We start from the raw sequence: 21,596 nt of genomic DNA, 5'->3' as shown, positions 1-21,596 counted from the left end.
CCTAGATGAGGTCGACGGCCTCGTAAAAGCAGTTAGATCAACAATGGGGGTGTTGGACCCTCGTCCTGATAAAACTGTACAGGATATCCTGTTTGGAGGGCTATGCCAAAAAAAACATAAAGTGTTCCCCCTTAATGAAAACATACAAACGTTCATTAAAAAGGAGTGGGAAAAACCTGAAAGGAAAAATGCATCGGTTCCCTCTATTAAAAGGAAATACCCCTTTGAAGAGGAGGCTTCTGTCTCGTGGGATAAAACCCCCAAACTCGACGTTGCGGTAGCTAAGGCCTCAAAAAAGTTCGCATTACCATTTGAGGATATGGGAACCCTGAAAGATCCTCTTGATAAAAGAGCAGATACTTTTCTTAAAGGGACCTGGGAGTCGGCAGGAGGATGCTTAAGACCAGCCATAGCAGCTGCTTGCTAGTCGCGCTCCTTAATGATCTGGGTTGATAACTTGGAAACAGCTTAGGGATGGGGTGCCGAGAAATAAAATTTTAGAGGAGCTGTGGCATTTTTGGCAGATTCATCGGCCGACTCAATTTAAATTAGCGTCTAAATCTGCAGCTCTTTCGAATATAGCGCGTAGAACCTTATGGCTAAAGAGCTGGCCAGGGGATTTACAAACTAAGCAAAAACTTTGTTCAATCCCATGTAAGGGCAAGTTTCTTTTTGGAGAGACTCTGGACGATATCCTGCAAAAAGGTGACAAAAAAGGGTTTCCCATCCTGGCCCCAACGTTTAATAAGCGGCCCTTTCGGAATAGGAAGTTTTTCAGGAGAAGACCACCAAGGGAACAAAACCGATGGGATGACGGGAAAAGAAAGGACAGGGGGTTCCTTTTCGGTAATTCCCCACGGGATAGGAAGTGACGTTTCCCCCTCCCCCCTCCCCCCAAGTGACGTCTCCCCCAGGGTGGGAGGGAGATTGTCTCAATTCCTCCTGGCCTGGGAGAAAATTTCGACCAGCCCTTGAATATTAAATTTAATAGGAGCAGGGCTTCGAATAGAATTTTTATCCCCCCCAAAAAAAACAAAAACAAACAAACAAACCAAAACTGTGGTAACACCGCTGAGGTCGTCTCCTCAACAGCAAGAAGCCCTAGAACTAGAAATCTTAAAACTGATACACAAAACTGTCATCCAGGAAGTCCCCCGTCTGGAGAGAGGGAAGGGATTTTATTCTCCATTATTCCTGGTTCCCAAACCGGACTATAATAAACTTACGGAAGTTGAATACTTATGTAAAGAACCAGGGATTCAAAATGGAGTCAATTAAAGTCAACAATAAAAAATGTTTCCTAACTGTTTTATGATAGTTCTAGATCTCAGCAACGCGTATTATCACGCCTACATCCACAAGAACTCTCAAAAATTCCTCAGACTGGCAGTAGTCATAAAATTACAGATAAGGCAGTACCAATACAGAGCTCTTCCCTTTGGCATATCGATTGCACCCCGCATTTTCACCAAGCTGATAGCGGAAATGATGGCACATCTGAGAGAGGAAGACGTCTTGATTATTCCATATTTAATAATAGACTACTTTCTGATTGTGAGCAAATTGGCCGAACTCTGCCGTCAGGAATGCGATAGTAACATAGTAACATAGTTAGGCCGAAAAAAGACATTTGTCCATCCAGTTCAGCCTATATTCCATCATAATAAATCCCCAGATCTACGTCCTTCTACAGAACCTAATTGTATGATACAATATTGTTCTGCTCCAGGAAGACATCCAGGCCTCTCTTGAACCCCTCGACTGAGTTCGCCATCACCACCTCCTCAGGCAAGCAATTCCAGATTCTCACTGCCCTAACAGTAAAGAATCCTCTTCTATGTTGGTGGAAAAACCTTCTCTCCTCCAGACGCAAAGAATGCCCCCTTGTGCCCGTCACCTTCCTTGGTATAAACAGATCCTCAGCGAGATATTTGTATTGTCCCCTTATATACTTATAGATGGTTATTAGATCGCCCCTCAGTCGTCTTTTTTCTAGACTAAATAATCCTAATTTCGCTAATCTATCTGGGTATTGTAGTTCTCCCATCCCCTTTATTAATTTTGTTGCCCTCCTTTGTACTCTCTCTAGTTCCATTATATCCTTCCTGAGCACCGGTGCCCAAAACTGGACACAGTACTCCATGTGCGGTCTAACTAGGGATTTGTACAGAGGCAGTATAATGCTCTCATCATGTGTATCCAGACCTCTTTTAATGCACCCCATGATCCTGTTTGCCTTGGCAGCTGCTGCCTGTCACTGGCTGCTCCAGGTAAGTTTATCATTAACTAGGATCCCCAAGTCCTTCTCCCTGTCAGATTTACCCAGTGGTTTCCCATTCAGTGTGTAATGGTGACATTGATTCCTTCTTCCCATGTGTATAACCTTACATTTATCATTGTTAAACCTCATCTGCCACCTTTCAGCCCAAGTTTCCAACTTATCCAGATCCATCTGTAGCAGAATACTATCTTCTCTTGTATTAACTGCTTTACATAGTTTTGTATCATCTGCAAATATCGATATTTTACTGTGTAAACCTTCTACCAGATCATTAATGAATATGTTGAAGAGAACAGGTCCCAATACTGACCCCTGCGGTACCCCACTGGTCACAGCGACCCAGTTAGAGACTATACCATTTATAACCACCCTCTGCTTTCTATCACTAAGCCAGTTACTAACCCATTTACACACAATTTCCCCCAGACCAAGCATTCTCATTTTGTGTACCAACCTCTTGTGCGGCACGGTATCAAACGCTTTGGAAAAATCGAGATATACCACGTCCAATGACTCACCGTGGTCCAGCCTATAGCTTACCTCTTCATAAAAACTGATTAGATTGGTTTGACAGGAGCGATTTCTCATAAACCCATGCTGAAACAGTTATTCTCATTGAGATAATCCAGAATAACATCCCTCAGAAACCCTTCAAATATTTTACCAACAATAGAGGTTAGACTTACTGGCCTATAATTTCCAGGTTCACTTTTAGAGCCCTTTTTGAATATTGGCACCACATTTGCTATGCGCCAATCCTGCGGAACAGACCCTGTCGCTATAGAGTCCCTAAAAATAAGAAATAATGGTTTATCTATTACATTACTTAGTTCTCTTAGTACTCGTGGGTGTATGCCATCCGGACCCGGAGATTTATCTATTTTAATCTTATTTAGCCGGTTTCGCACCTCTTCTTGGGTTAGATTGGTGACCCTTAATATAGGGTTTTCATTGTTTCTTGGGATTTCACCTAGCATTTCATTTTCCACCGTGAATACCGTGGAGAAGAAGGTGCTTAATATGTTGGCTTTTTCCTCGTCATCTACAACCATTCTTTCCTCACTATTTTTTAAGGGGCCTACATTTTCAGTTTTTATTCTTTTACTATTGATATAGTTGAAGAACAGTTTGGGATTAGTTTTACTCTCCTTAGCAATGTGCTTCTCTGTTTCCTTTTTGGCAGCTTTAATTAGTTTTTTAGATAAAGTATTTTTCTCCCTATAGTTTTTTAGAGCTTCAATGGTGCCATCCTGCTTTAGTAGTGCAAATGCTTTCTTTTTACTGTTAATTGCCTGTCTTACTTCTTTGTTTAGCCACATTGGGTTTTTCCTATTTCTAGTCCTTTTATTCCCACAAGGTATAAACCGCTTACACTGCCTATTTAGGATGTTCTTAAACATTTCCCATTTATTATCTGTATTCTTATTTCTGAGGATATTGTCCCAGTCTACCAGATTAAGGGCATCTCTAAGCTGGTCAAACTTTGCCTTCCTAAAGTTGTGTTTTTGTGACTCCCTGACAAGTCCCCCTAGTGAAAGACAGGTGAAACTGTACAATATTGTGGTCGCTATTTCCTAGATGCCCGACCACCTGCAGATTTGTTATTCTGTCAGGTCTATTAGATAGTATTAGGTCTAAAAGTGCTGCTCCTCTGGTTGGATTCTGCACCAATTGTGAAAGATAATTTTTCTTGGTTATTAGCAGAAACCTGTTGCCTTTATGGGTTTCACAGGTTTCTGTTTCCCAGTTAATATCCGGGTAGTTAAAGTCCCCCATAACCAGGACCTCATTATGGGTTGCAGCTTCATCTATCTGCTTTAGAAGTAGACTTTCCATGGTTTCTGTTATATTTGGGGGTTTGTAACAGACCCCAATGAGAATTTTGTTACCATTTTTCCCTCCATGAATTTCGACCCATATGGACTCGACATCCTCATTTCCTTCGCTAATATCCTCCCTTAAAGTGGACTTTAGACAAGACTTTACATAGAGACAAACCCCTCCTCCTCTCCGATTTTTACGATCCTTTCTAAACAGACTGTAACCCTGTAAGTTAACTGCCCAGTCATAGCTTTCATCTAACCATGTCTCGGTTATTCCCACTATGTCAAAGTTACCTGTAGATATTTCTGCTTCTAGTTCTTCCATCTTGTTTGTCAGGCTTCTGGCGTTTGCGAGCATGCAGTTTAGAGGATTTTGTTTTGTTCCAATCTCCTCGCTGTGGATTGTTTTAGAAATGTTCTTACCTCCCTTCTGAGTATGTTTTCCTGGATCTTCTTTGTTCAAGTCTAATGTTTTTCTTCCCGTCCCCTCTTCTTCTAGTTTAACGCCCTCCTGATGAGTGTAGCGAGTCTTCTGGCGAATGTGTGTTTCCCAGGTTTGTTGAGGTGTAGTCCGTCTCTGGCGAGGAGTCCATCGTACAAGTAATTCACACCGTGGTCCAGGAATCCGAATCCTTGTTGTCTGCACCATCGTCTTAGCCAGTTGTTTGCATCAAGGATCCTGTTCCATCTCCTGGTGCCATGCCCGTCTACTGGAAGGATAGAAGAAAAAACTACCTGTGCATCCAGTTCCTTTTACTTTCTTCCCCAACTCTTCAAAGTCTTTGCAGATTGTCGGTAGGTCCTTCCTTGCCGTTTCATTGGTGCCAACATGTATCAGAAGAAATGGGTGGACGTCCTTGGAGTTGAAGAGCTTTGGTATCCTATCGGTCACATCCTTGATCATCGCACCTGGAAGGCAGCATACTTCTCTTGCAGTTATGTCCGGTCTGCAGATGGCTGCTTCTGTGCCTCTCAGTAGTGAGTCTCCCACCACCACCACTCTTCGTTGCTTCTTGGCTGTACTTTTTGCTGTCACTTGTTGCTGTGTGCCCTTTTCTTTTTTGCTTGCTGGTATTGCTTCATCCTTAGGTGTGCCATCTTCATCCTCTACAAAGATTTGATATCGGTTCTTCAGTTGTGTGGTTGGTGATTTCTCCATGGTCTTCTTGCTTCTTTTGGTCACATGCTTCCACTCATCTGCTTTTGGAGGTTCTCTGACACTTTTTTTCACCTTCTGTGACCAGTAGAGATGCTTCTGTTCTGTCTAGAAAGTCTTCATTCTCTTTGAGTTTCAAAGTTGCTATTCTTTCTTCCAGACCCCGCACCTTTTCTTCTAAAAGGGCCACTAGTCTACACTTCTGACAGGTGAAATTTAATTCTTCTTCTGGTCGATCTGTGAACATGTAGCACATGCTGCAGCTCACCATGTAGGTTGTCACATCTGCCATGTTGCTCCTAGATCCTGCTGACTTGCTGTGTGTTTTCCTTCTTGTGTAATCTACTCAGCCAAGCTCTCTTGCAATAATGTCCTACAGGCAAAAATTTTCCCAGAAGGCACCTGGAATATGCAAATTAGCCTCCTCAAGCTTGAATCCCTGGTTTGGTGATTCTTTCCAAGCAGCTGGTCCCGGCTGTACCCAACGATCTTCTAGCTTAGGGAGACTCTTCGCTTTTCCAAGAAGGCACCTGGAATATGCAAATTAGCCTCCTCAAGCTTGAATCCCTGGTTTGGTGATTCTTTCCAAGCAGCTGGTCCCGGCTGTACCCAACGATCTTCTAGCTTAGGGAGACTCTTCGCTTTTCCAAGAAGGCACCTGGAATATGCAAATTAGCCTCCTCAAGCTTGAATCCCTGGTTTGGTGATTCTTTCCAAGCAGCTGGTCCCAGCTGTACCCAACGATCTTCTAGCTTAAGGAGACTCTTTGCTTTTCCCAGAAGGCACCTGGAATATGCAAATTAGCCTCCTCAAGCTTGAATCCCTGGTTTGGTGATTCTTTCCAAGCAGCTGGTCCCGGCTGTACCCAACGATCTTCTAGCTTAGGGAGACTCTTCGCTTTTCCCAGAAGGCACCTGGAATATGCAAATTAGCCTCCTCAAGCTTGAATCCCTGGTTTGGTGATTCTTTCCAAGCAGCTGGTCCCGGCTGTACCCAACGATCTTCTAGCTTAGGGAGACTCTTCGCTTTTCCCAGAAGGCACCTGGAATATGCAAATTAGCCTCCGCAAGCTTGAATCCCTGGTTTGGTGATTCTTTCCAAGCAGCTGGTCCCGGCTGTACCCAACGATCTTCTAGCTTAGGGAGACTCTTCGCTTTTCCCAGAAGGCACCTGGAATATGCAAATTAGCCTCCTCAAGCTTGAATCCCTGGTTTGTGATAGACACTTTAAAAAAATTAGGCTGGCTGGTGAACCTCCAAAAGTCAAAACTAGAACCAACCAGGGTTCAGGAATTTTTGGGTCTCACCTTGGACTCAAGTTCTCAAGTTAGTCACCTTCCAGTCCAGAAAAAACAAAAGATAATACATCTAGTGTCAGAAGCGCGTGCAAACCCTACCATGACTCTAAGAAAGGCGATGTCATTACTGGGGTCCCTCTCTGCTTGCCTTCCAGCAGTTCAGTGGGCACAGCTCCACACAAGACCTCTCCAGTGGGACATTTTAAGGAACCAGAAACTACTGAGGGGGCGGTTAGAGGGTCGCATAACCCTGTTTGCCTACTTTTCATTCCCTAGCTTGGTGGTTAAATCCCAGCAACCTGTCAAAAGGGATTCCCTGGGTGATAGAGATGTCTCAGATAGTTACCACAGACGCAAGTCCCACAGGGTGGGGGGCTCATCTGGACAACAGAGTCGCTCAGGGGATATGGACAAGTCAGGAACTCGGGTGTTCCTCAAATCAAAAAGACCCGAGTGCCGTAAATCATGCATTACTATTCTTCCTAGACCAGCTACAAGGGCATCATGTCTGAGTATTTTCGGACAACAGAGTAGTAGTAGCCTACTTGAACCACCAGGGGGGGGACCAGGTCTCAAACACTAATGAAAACCACCTCCGAAATTTTCAGTATAGTACAAAATCACTTTCTATCCCTATCGGCCCTACCTACAAAAGGTGTAGAGAACCAGAAAGCGGACTTACTGAGTCGTACCCAACTAAAACAAGGGGAATGGTCTCTAAATCAGGGCATCTTCAACAAAATTACAGATCTGTGGGGAATCCCTGTAATAGACCTCTTTGCCAATATGCACAACAGAAAAGTGGAAACTTTCTGCTCTCTAGATTCCAGGGGGAGCCCTCGGGCTGTAGATGCGTTCACAATTCACTGGACACAAACTCTTGCATATGCATTTCCTCCCACTATCCTCATTCCAGCAGTCCTGCGGAAAATCAGGCAGGACAGATCCAGACTCATCCTAATAGCCCCCTTCTGGCCCAAAAGAGCCTGGTTCTCATGGCTGAGGATGCTATCGATCTCCGATCCCTGGGTTCTTCCGGACCTCCTGTCTCAGTCAGAGAATCCTCCACCTGACAGCGTGGATTTTGAGAGGTCACTATTGAAGGAAAGAGGGTTTTCTGACAAACTAGTCTCTACACTAATGAAAAATAGAAAACCTGTGACCACAAAAATATATGGCAAAACCTGGAAAAAAAATTTTGTCCTCCGGGGTAAGGTTGCAAGACGGGGTCCCAGTTGCTGAAATATTAGAATTTCTATAAAAGGGGTTAGACCTAGGCCTTTCATTAAGTACCTTTTAAAGGTACAGATAGCAGCTCTAGGAGCATTATACTGTGAAAACATAGCGGCCAACCCTTGGGTAATATGGTTTGTCAGAGCAGCTGCAAGGTCTAAACCTGTAACTATATGTAGATTACCAACCTGGGATTTGAACTTAGTCTTGTCAGCTTTAACAGAATCCCTGTTTCAGCCTATAGAAACAGTACCCCTTAGGAGGGCCGTTTTTAAGTGAAAGAATCCTAATAGCCCTGACATCGGCCCGTAGGATAAGTGACCTCCAATCCCTGTCTGCAAACCCTCCCTTTACACAAATCCTGGACGATAAGGTTATACTAAAAACAGACCCTGCCTATGTACCAAAAGTTGCGTCCACATTCCATAGGTCTCAGGAAATAATCCTTCCTTCCTTCTGTCCAGACCCTAGAAATAAGAAGGAAAAGAAATTCCACACACTAGATGTAAAAAGGTGTCTAGTCCAATACATTAAAACCACCCAGCAGCATAGGAAGGAAGGGTCTCTTTTTATCTGCTTCCAGGGACCCAGGAAAGGACTCAGAGCCTCTAAGGGCACTATAGCTCGATGGGTAACAGATGCAATAGCCTTGGCGTACTCTTCCACCAGGAACGCCATTCCGCAGGGACTGAAGGCCCACTCTACAAGGGCTATGGTGACCTCCTGGGCCGAAAGGTCGGAGGTACCATTAGATCAAATTTGTAAGGCGGCCACCTGGTCATCACCTTAAACCTTTTTTTTTAGACACTACCGCTTAGACCTAGCCTCTTCATCTGACCTAACCTTCGGAAGTAGGGTCTTGCAGGCTGTGGTCCCTCCCTAAGCAATGATCTCTGCAATTCTCTCTGGCAGTGCTGTCATGGGCGACTGAGAAAAGCATAGTTACTCACCGATAATGGTGTTTCTCAGAGCCCATGACAGCACCTGCTTATTCCCCCCTCATCACGTGTGCGGTAAGCACATTATTTTGTGTGAAGTGTTTTTCCATATAGACACGGTGTTCACTTGTTAAGCAATATGATTAAGTTGTATATTTTTTGTTGTGACTAACCTGGAGGACCTCCGATGCTCTGTGAACAAAATGATGCAGGGGAGAGGTACCGCCCTTTTATCCCGTAGGTTTCCTGTCCCTGAAGGGCGGATGCCCTCTCTGGTAGAGCTGTCATGGGCTCTGAGAAACACCGTTATCGGTGAATAACTACGCTTTTAAGACAGGCTTTGGGCCATGCCTGTGCCAGTTTCTGACTTCATAGGAGGCTTCTGCCTGAATCCCCCAAAACTACAATAAAGGATAAACCCGTCAGTCACTGACTTCAGTTAGGCTAGGTTCATATTTGCATTGTGCAGTCCGTCTAGCGCATACGCTAACGGACTGCGTTAACGCAATGTCTAAGGGTATGTGCACACGTTCAGGAATTCATGCAGAAAATTCCTGAGAATTCCGGACATTTTTGCATGAAATCTGCAAGAAAACCGCATGCGTTTTTGCCGCGTTTTTGATGCGTTTTTGACGCGTTTTTTTCCGGACACTTCCCAATGCATTTTGGAGTGGGAAATCCGCAAAAAAAACGCAAAAAGATAGAGCATGTCCGGATTTTGTGCGGTATGCGTTTTTTATGCGGAAAAAAACGCATCATGTGCACAAAACATGCAGAATTCATTCTAAATGATGGGATGCTTATTGTATGCGGTTTTTTTTGTGGTTTTATAGCGTTTTTATCGGGAAAAACCGCAACGTGTGAACACAGCCTAAAAAGGATCGCGTTTAGCTAGCGCAGATGCCCGATCTGTGCTAGCGAGAACTGACCCAAAAAACGCTGCAGACAGCGTTTGAGGTCCGTCAGAAAATAACGGACCATTGCTAACTCATGCCAAAATTGGCATGCGTTACATACATTGCGGTCAATGGGTGTGCTAATGGATCCGTTACATTGCGTTAGTGGCGCTATGTAACGGATTCCGTCAGCGGACACCCACTAATGCAATGTGAACCTAGCCTTAGGCAAAAGGACCAAAATCATAGCATAGATTTTGTTTGGACTTTTTCTGATTCTGTCTGGCTCAGTTGGGGAACCTTACTGCACACAATATCATTTATTCTGGTCCTTGGCAGACTCCCGGGGACTGCAGAGCTTGGGCTACCAGTCCTGTTTTCCCTGCCTTTTAATTAATCTTAAAGGCTCTTTCAAATGTCCTTGATCATTTGTCCAGTCTCCGATTGCAATTCACGGACTGCCCATGTGTCTCCCATTAGAGGAGAGTTAAAGGGACTCTGTCACCTGAATTTGGAGGGAACAATCTTCAGCCATAGGGGTGGGGTTTTTGGGTGTTTGATTCACCCTTTCCTTACCCGCTGGCTGCAATATTGGATTGAAGTTCATTCTCTGTCCTCCATAGTACACGCCTGCGCAAGGCAAGATTGCACCTTGTGCAGGCGTGTACTACGGAGGACAGAGAATGAACTTCAATCCAATATTGCAGCCAGCATGCAGCCAGCGGGTAAGGAAAGGGTGAATCAAACACCTGAAAACCCCGCCCCTATGGCTGAAGATTGTTCCCTCCAAATTCAGGTGACAGAGTCCCTTTAATTAAATGTTTGATCAGATATATACATTTTTTTTTTTTTTTTTTTAAAGCACATCAAGTTTGAGATATAAAGGATACAGCAGATTAACAAACAGGAGCAAATATAAACATATTTAGTACGCTGTAATAACAGTATTAAAAGTAATGTAGGGCAAATATAGAGAACCTCAATAGAGGTTTCTGATGCTACAGGGTCCTCTTTCAATCGCCTAAATCAGCAAGAGATTGGCTGAACTATCACTTTCTTGTGTGAGAATGGGAGCACTGTGGCTTTGGAGATATCATGCCATGTTTCCAGGTGGCGTAGTGTAGTAAATAATGCACACTTTATACCTAGTGTCATGCTGTAGCAAATCTTAATGTTGTGTGCCACTGCCAGTTTCTTGTTCCTGTCTGTTGCATGATGAAGCTATACTATCACTAGGATGTTTTTTTTTTTCGCTAAGTTAGAGGCTGGAACTGGGTGAGGAAACAACCTCGGGAGTTAATGGCTTCTGCACAAATGACCTAAAATGGAGGCCCTGATATAATTCAAACTGCAGCCCACCTTAGTCACCTGTCAGTAGGGGCTACAGACTGAAGACATACAGCTCCCCAAGACCTGTGTCTCACCAAACCAGGTGTATCACTCACACTGCAGTTGGTGGCCAGGAGCTCTTCTGTCAAGTGTGAAGAAATATTTTACCCATGATGTTCTCTGCAAGGAGATATCCATCTTCATCCTTCTCGTCCATCGGTCTGCCAGCTTTCTAGCAGTGCACAGAGACTGACTGCACCCAATGCATAAACATGGAGGCTGAATCTGGAGATAACCCCCAGCTCATCTAGGAAGAGATGTATTTCTTCATTCACGACAGCAGTGCTCCCACAGGGCTTGGGAGTTATATGCCTTCAGTCTACAGCCTGTACTGACATGTGACTAGGACAGGCTGCAGTTTGAATTACACCAGGGACGCCATTTTATCTCATTCTCACAGAACCCCTTAAAGTACTTTGTCACGCCCAGAGCAATTAACTCCTCACTTGAATATTCAAATTCTGTTATCTTGGGAATGCAACAATAGACAGAAGATATAACAGTTTCCATAGATTTAGCTTTTTAAAAACCTGCAACATATGGTTTGGTGGGTTGATCTTCCCTTTAAAACAAGACCAGGATTGTGGCTGTAGCAGAGATTCAGCCTGAGCATAAGACCGCATGGAAAGGTGAAGGATCTGAGATGTGTACACAACCTTGTGACATGAGGTGACTTAAGGCCCCGTCAAACTAAGCGACACTAAAGCGATCCCGACAACGATACGACCTGGCAGGGATCGTTGCTGCGTCGCTATGTGGTCGCTGGTGAGATGTCAAACAGTGAGATCTTCCCAACGACGCAGCAGCGATGCGGGGACCTGTAGCAACCTGTACAACGATGTCGTTGTGACCCTGTCACATGGCAGCTATTTTGACGATTCAGACCTCGATGAGGGACGTCCTGTGTGACGTTGTAGTCACACAGGCGTGCATTTGCGTTGCCTTTTCCGCGCCCATTCAGTTCCGATTGGTGGTCGCTACTGCGTTCTGATTGGCTGCCTGCGACTCCTCTTCAATTTATCTATTCTTCAACGGTTCTTCAGACAACTATACTTTGTGCACGGTAGGTAGGTATCGTTTGGGGTCTTAAATGAGTTTTCATTTTTCCTTAATTTATAGGGCACCTACTAATTATCTGCTATCATTGCTCTGGAGGGAGGGCCTTCTGTTGAAGGCATGACCGCCAATCAGAATGCAGTAGCGACCACCGATCGGAGCGGAAAAGGCAATGCAAATGCACGCCTATGTGTCGGTGTCTGAGTCGTCAACGAGGTCGTTGGTAAGGTGTCAAACACAGCGATGTGTGCTACCCAGCAGGACCTCAACGATCAAAAAAAGGTCCAGGCCATTCCGACACGACCAGCGATCTCACAGCAGGGGCCTGGTCGCTGCTACGTGTCAAACATAGCGAGATCGCTACTGAGGTCGCTGTTGCGTCACAAAACTTGTGACTCAGCAGCGATCTCGCTAGCGACCTCGCTTAGTGTGACGGGGGCTTTAGACTTCTGTTCATGTTGACACCACCCCCTCTTAATTAACCCCTTCACAACATGCGCTGTACATGTGCTGAACATGTCGTGTCCCTCCCTTTTTGATGTGGGTTCCGGTGCTGAGCCCACATGTTTCTCCGCACGTGTCAGCTGTTTTGAACAGCTGACATGTGCCTCTAAGAGCCGCAGGTGGAATCGCTGTCCATCTGCGGCTGTTAACCCGTTAAATGCCGCTGTCAATCTGACAGCAGCATTTAATATGATCGCAACGGAAGCGCGTCACTAATGCATCCCATCTGCGCCCGTGTCACTCACCGATGGGTTGGCATGACAACCAGGAGTCTGCAGACGACCACTGTGGTTGTCATTGCCGGATTGCTATGAGCGCCACCCAGCTTTCGGCGCTCATAGCAAGTGAGCATTTCTGCTACACACAGGCAATCTGATCAACGCCTGTATGTAGCAGAGCCGATCGGGTTGTCGCAGCTTCTAGTCTCCCATGGAGACTATTGACGCATGCCAAAAGTAGAATAAAGTTTAAAAAAATATATGAAAGTTCAAATCACCCCACCATTTGCACCATTAAAAATAAAACCTTAACATAAAAAATGTTTTGCCTACTATTGGCTCCATTCCTTGTAATTCCTTATGATAGGTCAACAGTATCAGACTGGTGGGAGGTCCAACACCTGGGACCCTCACCAATCAACTGTTTGCCGGTTCCTTGGCAGCTGGAAGTACCAATGTAAGTTGCTGAGACAGCACACTTTCATTTCTCTATTGCTGTATGTTCTAATGAAGCCTTTTTTCTTTTAAGATGTTTTTTTTTGCCCAGCATTTTCCTGTTTTTCAGAAACTGATAATAAAACAGTCAGTGTCAGGCCTCACTCACATCTGCGTAAAAAAAAAAAATTGCTCTGATGTTCATCCAGAAAAGTAGGATGAGTGTCATGCGAATGTACATTATTTTTTTTTTTTTCACTTTATTTTTTCTTCCCTTGCCTATCATCCATATGCAATGCGTTAACATCCATCTTTTGCATACTATAATACTAAAGCTAGTTTACAACACCAATGAAACAAACTTCTATACAGATATCGATGATTGAAATACATTAGATTTATAAATAGAATATATGGATATATAAATTAGAATAGATGTCCTGTAGAGATATACCGTAATTTCCCACGCTTTAGTACCTTTCATGTGGCACTAAAGGGTATTTAACCCAATAAATATTAAAAAAAAACACCTGTGGTCCCCTTTATTTTGGTAACCAGCAAAGGTAACGCAGGCAGCTGTAAGCTGATACTATAAGGCTGGGACGGTCCATAGTTATTGGGCCCTAAAAATACCAGCCCGCAGCTGCCCCACAAGTGGCGCATCGCAACAAATGCACAATTCGGGCGCTTTACCCTGCTTTTACCAATCGCCCTGGTGCAGTGACAATCGGGATAATGGTAGTTTGGGATTGGTGCCAGCTGTGATTGGTCTTGGACACCCCCATTATTAATCCAAAAATAAAAAAAAATACTTTATTTGAAAAAAAAAAATTCTCCCACACTTCCCGGGGTTCCTCAATTTATTTAAAAAAAAAAAAAAATGCCATGGTGTTCTGCTGTAGTCCAGGAATTGTGCCATGGTCCACAAATGGAAACGTGAAGAACATGGAGAGACCTAAAGACACGGCTCTGTCCCTCCTTCGCAGGTCCGACGTAGTACAAGCTCCATAGGCTGTAGCAGCAGCCACTGCGGACCCTCTGTGCTCTGAGACCCTGCGGCTCTGGACAGTGGTGACGTCAGTAAATCTACCAGTCAGTTGCAGAGTCACGCTGCCCTCTGTGAGACCCGCTCACACCACTGCTCTTGTAATATGCGCTAGATTTCCCTCTCACAAATATGCCAAGGAAAATCTGCTTATTCTCCCGGTGGGAATTTGGCTCTGTGGGTATGGGAACATAGCTGTGATTGTGTCTCTATCTAGCACTGTGGAAATGTTAGCTGTATAATTTGGATAGATAGAGCATATTTATATTTTACATTTTTTTCTTTTCTTCTGCAGAGCAAATTTTTGAGAACCTGAGACAAGAGTATACACGTTACCATAGACGAAGGCAGTTAGAAGTAACATTCAACCAGACTGAAGTCGGCCAGCCTAGTGAGGTTCAGACCAGTTCAGCCCTTACAGCCCCATCGTCTCCAGGTAATGACAATTTACTAATTAAGATTGCCCTTTGCCTTTTTAGTTTGCCATCAGTATCGATTCCTTTTTTGGGCCATTAACAAGCACTGGTGTGTCATTTTGTTTCCCCGAAGGGTCTATTTCAAAGAAAGACCAGCCATCCTTTAGCTTACGACAAGTAGGAATTCTGTGTGAACGTCTTCTGAAAGACCATGAAGATAAGATAAAGGAAGAATATGAGAAGATTCTTCACACAAAACTAGAAGGTCAGTACTGTAGCGCTCACATTCATGAGTGTTCTTGTTTTTGTCTGAACTGTATCTCCCCACACATTACACATTAGACTGACGCCGCCTGAATCTGCCTATATCTGTGGGCTCATTCGACAGCCAACTCGAATCTGTACTAATTTGGACAGCCGTTGCTTTTGTTCTCTTCTAGATAAACTTGACAGCAGCTCTTCCATAAATAAAATGAGCATTTGGAGAGATGGCGGTCAGCCGATGGTTCAGCCATCTATTGTTTAAGGGACTCCTAAGGTCTGGAGGCTATTAAGAACTATCTTTAGTTATCCAGTCATAGAAGATGTAAGCAGTCAAAGACAATGCAGCCCCACAGCATACAGCTTTTAGGACACGCAGTGATTTTTTTTTTTTTTGTTCGTCCCATTTCCTTTAATTTGTGTGGAGCAGCAAGGATTAAGAATCCAACACAGGGCATAGTAACACTAAAATGAGTTTAACCCCTTAACGATCGCAGATACGCCTTTTAACGACTGTAGTTAGGGTGCTTAAACCACAGCGCCGTTAATGAACAGCGCTGTGAAAAAAGTTATAGCAACTCCCCTTCCCCCCGGTAGCAGAGACCCCCCAGAGAACATGATTCGGGTAGTTTTTTTTACCGACCCCTGGGTTGCGGTCACCGATAATTAACCGTTTACCGGTGTCCGCAAAAAAAAAAACCATGCAATTTAATTTCTCTGTCCTCTGATGTGATTTTTTTTTTTTTTTTTACAAATGTAAATATATATATATATTTTTTTTTGCATTGCCCCAGGGGGGGGGACATAACTGTATAGTGACAGATCTGACAGGCACTGCTCCTGGCTTACCAGCTCAGAGCAGGCGCTTGCAAGCCACATCCCGGAAGAAGCCCCATGGCTTTTTTGGATCCGGGGCCTGCAGGGAGGAGGACGTAGGAGACCCTCTAAACAACGCAATCACATCGCGTTGTTCTGAGTGTCTCGGAAGCATGCAGGGAGCCCCCTCCCTGCGCGATGCTTCCCTATGCCGCCGGAACACTGCGATCATGTTTGATCGCAGTGTTCCGGGGGTTAATGTGCCAGGAACGGTCCATGACCGCTCCTAGCACATAGTGCCGTATGTCAGCTGTAATAATCTGCTGACACCCCACGGCGATCAGCCGCACTTCCCCCATGAGCGCGGCCGATCGCCTATGATGTACTATCCCGTCCCTGGGAATTAAGTCCCAGGTCACCTCAATGGGATAGTACGTCATATGGGATTAAGGGGTTAATGCCTCTCACTCCTCCACCAGAGTCCCACACAATCCCTTGTATAGCACACTGCAGGTTATAGAAGTAAAGCATAAACCACCATTACACCCACCCTGGCAATAAGGATTGTCCCCTACGCCCCCACACTTCCATGGATGATGGGATAGATCGATAAATGGTGCACATACAGATGTAGGGGAGAGCTCTGTCTCCAGGAAGAGCTGGCAGCATTCACAGAAACGGTGAGGTCTGCTGAATTCATCTCTGTGGCAATCCTGACCCACCTGTCAGTTTCCAGAGCCTGGAAGTGAGGGAGAATCTGGCGGGATATCGCAGGAAGCAGGAGATTCTCAGCCAGAGGTCATGTGGTGCTAAAATCAGCTCGGGATACGGCAGGATTTAGCAAAACCTGGTATTTGGCGAAATGCTCTACGGGAGAGAGTTCACATGAAAGGGACATGGAAAGTAGAGGCTATCTGATCTGACACTTTACAGTGCACTGTGTCAGATCAGCGATCTAACAGGCACTGCTCCTGGCTTACCAGCGCCTGCTCTGAGTAGGCCCTTGCAAGCCACCTCCCTGCAGGACCTCTACGGGAGAGTGTTCACATGAAAGGGACATGGAAAGTAGAGGCCAACCTCCTATAACTGCCTCCATGTCAAGATGGCAAATGGAGTGCTGACAGATTTTAGCAATTGTAACTAGATCTACTTTGGAAAAGGCTTTCTAGGACGTTAAATTCCCTTGCCACACTATGTAGTGCTTATTTTGCCCTTTGCAGGAAGTCATTGGCTCTGAACACACTTTTTGTATAGTGGCTGCCACTTGGGTTGCATGTGTGTTTCCTACCAGTATTTGTAGCAAAACGGTAGCAGGATCTTACGAAAGCTGTGCACATATATTTCTCACTACGGGTTGCCATGGAATAGTTGCATATGTTATGACAGAGCTATACACCGTTTTAAGTAGTTCTTTGTAATGTATTTATTCTCAAACACTGGTGTGATCACATCTTTGTACTTATGCTTTTTCCCTTTTTCCTAGAACAATATGAATCATTTGTGAAATTTACACATGATAAGATAATGCGACGGTTTGGAGCAAGACCTGCCAGCTGTAAGTATTTCAGTGATTTTCTAAGTTGACTTGGGTTTGAACAAAAGAGTATATTTTCCAACATGCCCAACCGTCACCACAATGCATAACTCAATTATAAATCTTCCTATTTTGTACATATTTGCTATGCAGACCTGTGTATTTCCATGCGTAGCCCAATACTGCAGTCCTGAGTTACTATCTCCTGCTGCTTTTTGTTAACCTACAGAGGGTAGAAGAGGACGCAGAGGCATGAGAGTAAACCATGGCTGCAGGTGGAGACTGCACAAGCTTTGATCTTGTTGTCTGTCTTCAAGAATAAATTGCTTGTTCATATGTTTTTATGTAGTCTAAAAGGAAATGGTGTCTTGAATGTCATGCAACTATTGATGGCTTCCACTGCCCAACTCTATGAAGCAGAAGCACAGCGTTTTCCTACTGTTGCATGCCTATATGTATTTCTGTTGACTTCTAATAAGTGTATTGCACCACAATGTTGGACCTTATAATGATTGCAGCAAGCTTTAAAGACTGATCTTCAGCTGAATCTGGAATGTTTGGCATCTCTGTCAAGCGTTTCCAAGTCTTATTTTACAGCTTGATTGTAAAATTCCTGCCCTTTTCATGTAGTTGAATGTTTCATATAACTTCTTTCCATCATAGTACGTTACATTTTGTGTAACATTATCTACGTAACTTCTTTCCGATATAAAATTTAATGATCTGTACTATAGTGGGTGACTATGTAGCTGGCTTAGGACCAGATGATCACAGAACCAAGTCCCCCTACGTAAACTACATGTAAATATTTTTATGTACGGTACATATTCTATGCATACATGTATAGCACTGTCTGTGTAGAAGTATCAATTAACAAAATGCAAAGTGGATGAACAAACGAGAAATCTAAATCAAGTCAATATTTTAAGCATGACCACCATTTGCCTTCAAAACATCAGTTCTTGTAAGTACTTGTGCACACAGTTTTTGAAGGTGCTTGACCAAGTGGTCATTCGAAACAAACATTCTAACCACACATCTTTTGTGGTTGTATGCTTTCTCAAATCCTTATGTCTCCTCATTATGAGACGTGATAATATTGAGATCAGGAGCCCGAGGGAGCAATATCATCACTTCCAGGACTTGCTAAGTTTTCATGCATAGATGAGTTGCTTGGCAAAAATTTCATGTTGCAGGTATAACTTTTTTTTCACCAATCCTAAAAAGACCGCTTAGTATATGGGTATACCGGGGTCCCACTGGTTACTGCCAGTTCTAAACTGATGGCATTGCCTGACATCTTCTGATTTATGAAGGCAAGTAAGCATGATGTGTCTTTTTTTTCTCCTGCACTAAGTTTTTTTTTTGGCCCAAACACCGCATCTACAGTCCTCAACGGTACCCAAAAGTCAATTTGAAAATGGCGCCTGCACAGTAGCAGCTATCGGTGTGTGTATAGAGATCCAATAGCTGTTATTGCACAGGCACCGGTGGCGCCATCTTGCTGGAGAAGAAAAAAAAGATTTCCTCCTCAAAGATGGAACTGCCAAGTGCCTGCGTAATTACAGCTATCCGCAATCTCCGAGAGCTGCTACTGTGCAGGCGCGTCAGGCGCCATTTTCAAATTGACTTTTTTTCCCCTCGCTAAAGTAAATAAGCAAAAGGGATTAAGTGCACATTAACCATGCAGTTATGCTGCAGCGCAGATGCCACGGCTGACACGTTCCTACAGAAGCACTTTTTTCCCCCATTTTATTCAGTATGTGATGGTATAGGGATCAGTGATCTGTCAGCAGTCTGCATTATGAATACCTAATCAGAGCACCACATTCACTAACCCCACCTTGGGGCACGAGAATCTCATTAACACAAAACTGAAAATAAAGATTAAGAAACAACCACAAGACGTTTTTCAGCAGCCAAGGTATTTTATTCAGTATAACGGCGCCGACCTGACACTGTAGGTACTGGGCACAGTCCTGCTGACAGGTTCCCTTTAATGACTGTTTCAATCTATATATGAAAATGATGATCATTATTACATGTTTAATCGAATTGGTCACTCATACATCAATTCATAATTCTACAAAAATCCTGATTTTCTGCAAGTGTACCTGGAAGAATTGAGGCTGTACCCATCTGTATCCTCAAGGTCATATTCAATTACTTACATACCGTATATACTAGAGTATAAGCCGGCTTATACTTGAGTCATTGTCCCAGGGAGTCGGTGGCTGTCACATCATACTCACCACCTCCTGGGGCTTCCCTGCTTCTCATATTTTCTCTGGCCGGCAGCTCTTACTGTGTTAAGCGGTCACGTGGTACCGCATATTATAGTAATGAATATGCATGCGACTCATGGGCATATTATTCTATAGAGCATCTTATGGGGCCATCATTAACCTTTTGTACAGCATTATATGGGGCATATTTTAATATGGAGCATCTTATGGGGCCCATCATGAACTGTATGGAGCATTATATGAGGCTCCTGATTCAATATGGATATTCAAAAACACTTAACCTACTGATGTCTCAATTAATTTTACCTTTATTGGTATCTATTTTTATTTTTGAAACTTACCAGTAGCTGCTGCATTTTCCACCCTAGGCTTATACTCGAGTCATTAGGTTTTCCCAGCTTTTTGTGGCAAAATTAGAGGACTCTGCTTATACTCGGGTCGGCTTATACTCGAGTATATATACGGTATATTTAGCCTCAACGTAAGAATTTCATCTAGCTAGTTTATTAAAAAATGTGAATTACTTGTTGTCTAAGCTTTTCTAATTTCTTTCTCTCTTTTTACAGATGTGTCTTGAAATTTACATCTATAACCTGACTTTTACAGCTGCTCCACATTATTGCCACCTGGGAGGTGCCACAATTATCTTTTTTTTTTTTTTTTCTTCCTTCATGTCTTGTCACTCTTGACAGTTTTAACGTCATTGTCGGCTACATTCACTTTTTTTTTTCTTTAAGCTGTTTCTGTAAGCTACACGAATGTTCCTTGTAATACTTACTGCATTGCCCAATAAAAGACTGTAGTCTGCCAGATTCTAATGTTTTTTTTTTTTTTTGGATAATCCATCTATATCCAATGAAAAACGCCCAACATGGCATTTTGTATAAGAACCATATCATTTTTTTTTTCATGGCGAGATCATTTTACTTTTAACCCCTGAAGATTGAGGATTTTTTTTCTGCACTACAGCTGAGTTGCAAGTTGTTGTGTTTTGTTTTGTTTTTTTTTTGTTTTTTTTTTTTGTGGAAGTGGCACCTAAAATATGGATCTAAAAAAAAAAAAAAAGGACCATACAAACTATAACTGTGGCTTATTTAGTGAATAGTGACATTAAACCCGATTGCTATATACATAACCATGCCGTTCCCAACCTGTTTATTCTGAAATATATGTATTTTTTATTTAACTGCCTATGTTTTGTTTGCTACAGACAAAATTTATTTCCTGTTTGTAGTAAAATTTCTGCTGGGAAGTTGATGTATACATTGTTTAAGGGGTGTTTCTGGTTTTTGCATGATCATATATTGCGTGTTTTGTCATACTATACTTTAACAACGATTCTTTCAAATTAATCTGTTGAGAAGGAAGTTACACACAGCCTTTATATAATAATATTGTGCCTCTAGTGTCATTTTGAATGAAATGGAATAAAGGTTCCTGGGTTTAGTCTCTTATGAGGAGTTGTGGTTGATAGATGAAAGCACAAGAACTGAATCTGTAACCTCACAGGTCTGTGTCGGTGGACTGCATACGCAATCTGACCTGCCATTTCTACCATTTGGATAAAGCTCTGTTCGTGTTGGCCTTGAAGGGATCTATCCTATCTTCCGATGTTTGTCCCCAAATCTGATATGGTTAAGATCCCATTTCTAAAGTTCGCTTCTGTTGATTTAAGGGAATTTGTCAGAATTAACTAGTGGTGTGGCTGTTTAAGGTTCTAGTTCTACAAGAAAAAATGATGTTCTGAAAAATAAAGCTTTGAAGTCAAATGCAAATGACTCTACAAGTGCTTTGGGGCCATGTCTGTGCACATGGAGGGCATCAACGCTCCCCAATGCCCTTCCACACTAATTGATTTACAGAGAACCTAGCCCCCTTCCTTCCCCCCCAGGGCCTAATAAAGTAAAATAGCCACTTTCAGCAGCACTAAGGCTGCTTTCTGTAAAGGTGGTTCTTATGTCTCTTATCCATAGGAAAGCCGAAATAATCACTTTTATAAAATTTCCCACCATATCGGAGTCAAGGAGGTATATTTTCTCCCCCTGACTCAAC

The 21,596-nt window shown here is 43.4% G+C and overlaps 1 protein-coding gene across 1 annotated transcript in view; it reads left to right on the top strand.

The window, feature by feature from the left end:
- Window positions 1-20,998, top strand: part of AKIRIN1 (akirin 1) — a 29,615-nt gene extending 8,617 nt beyond the window's left edge. Inside the window, exons 2-5 of the mRNA XM_069757121.1 lie at window positions 14,567-14,707; window positions 14,821-14,952; window positions 17,248-17,319; window positions 20,111-20,998. Of these exons, the coding sequence (XP_069613222.1) occupies window positions 14,567-14,707; window positions 14,821-14,952; window positions 17,248-17,319; window positions 20,111-20,121 (356 nt within the window). The 3' untranslated portion in view covers window positions 20,122-20,998. The remainder of the gene's footprint in view (window positions 1-14,566; window positions 14,708-14,820; window positions 14,953-17,247; window positions 17,320-20,110) is intronic.
- Window positions 20,999-21,596: the final 598 nt, after the last annotated feature.

The sequence above is a fragment of the Ranitomeya imitator genome, chromosome 3 (assembly GCF_032444005.1).
Source record: "Ranitomeya imitator isolate aRanImi1 chromosome 3, aRanImi1.pri, whole genome shotgun sequence".
NCBI classification, from domain to species: domain Eukaryota; kingdom Metazoa; phylum Chordata; class Amphibia; order Anura; family Dendrobatidae; genus Ranitomeya; species Ranitomeya imitator.
This window is presented reverse-complemented; position numbering and strand designations above follow the sequence as displayed.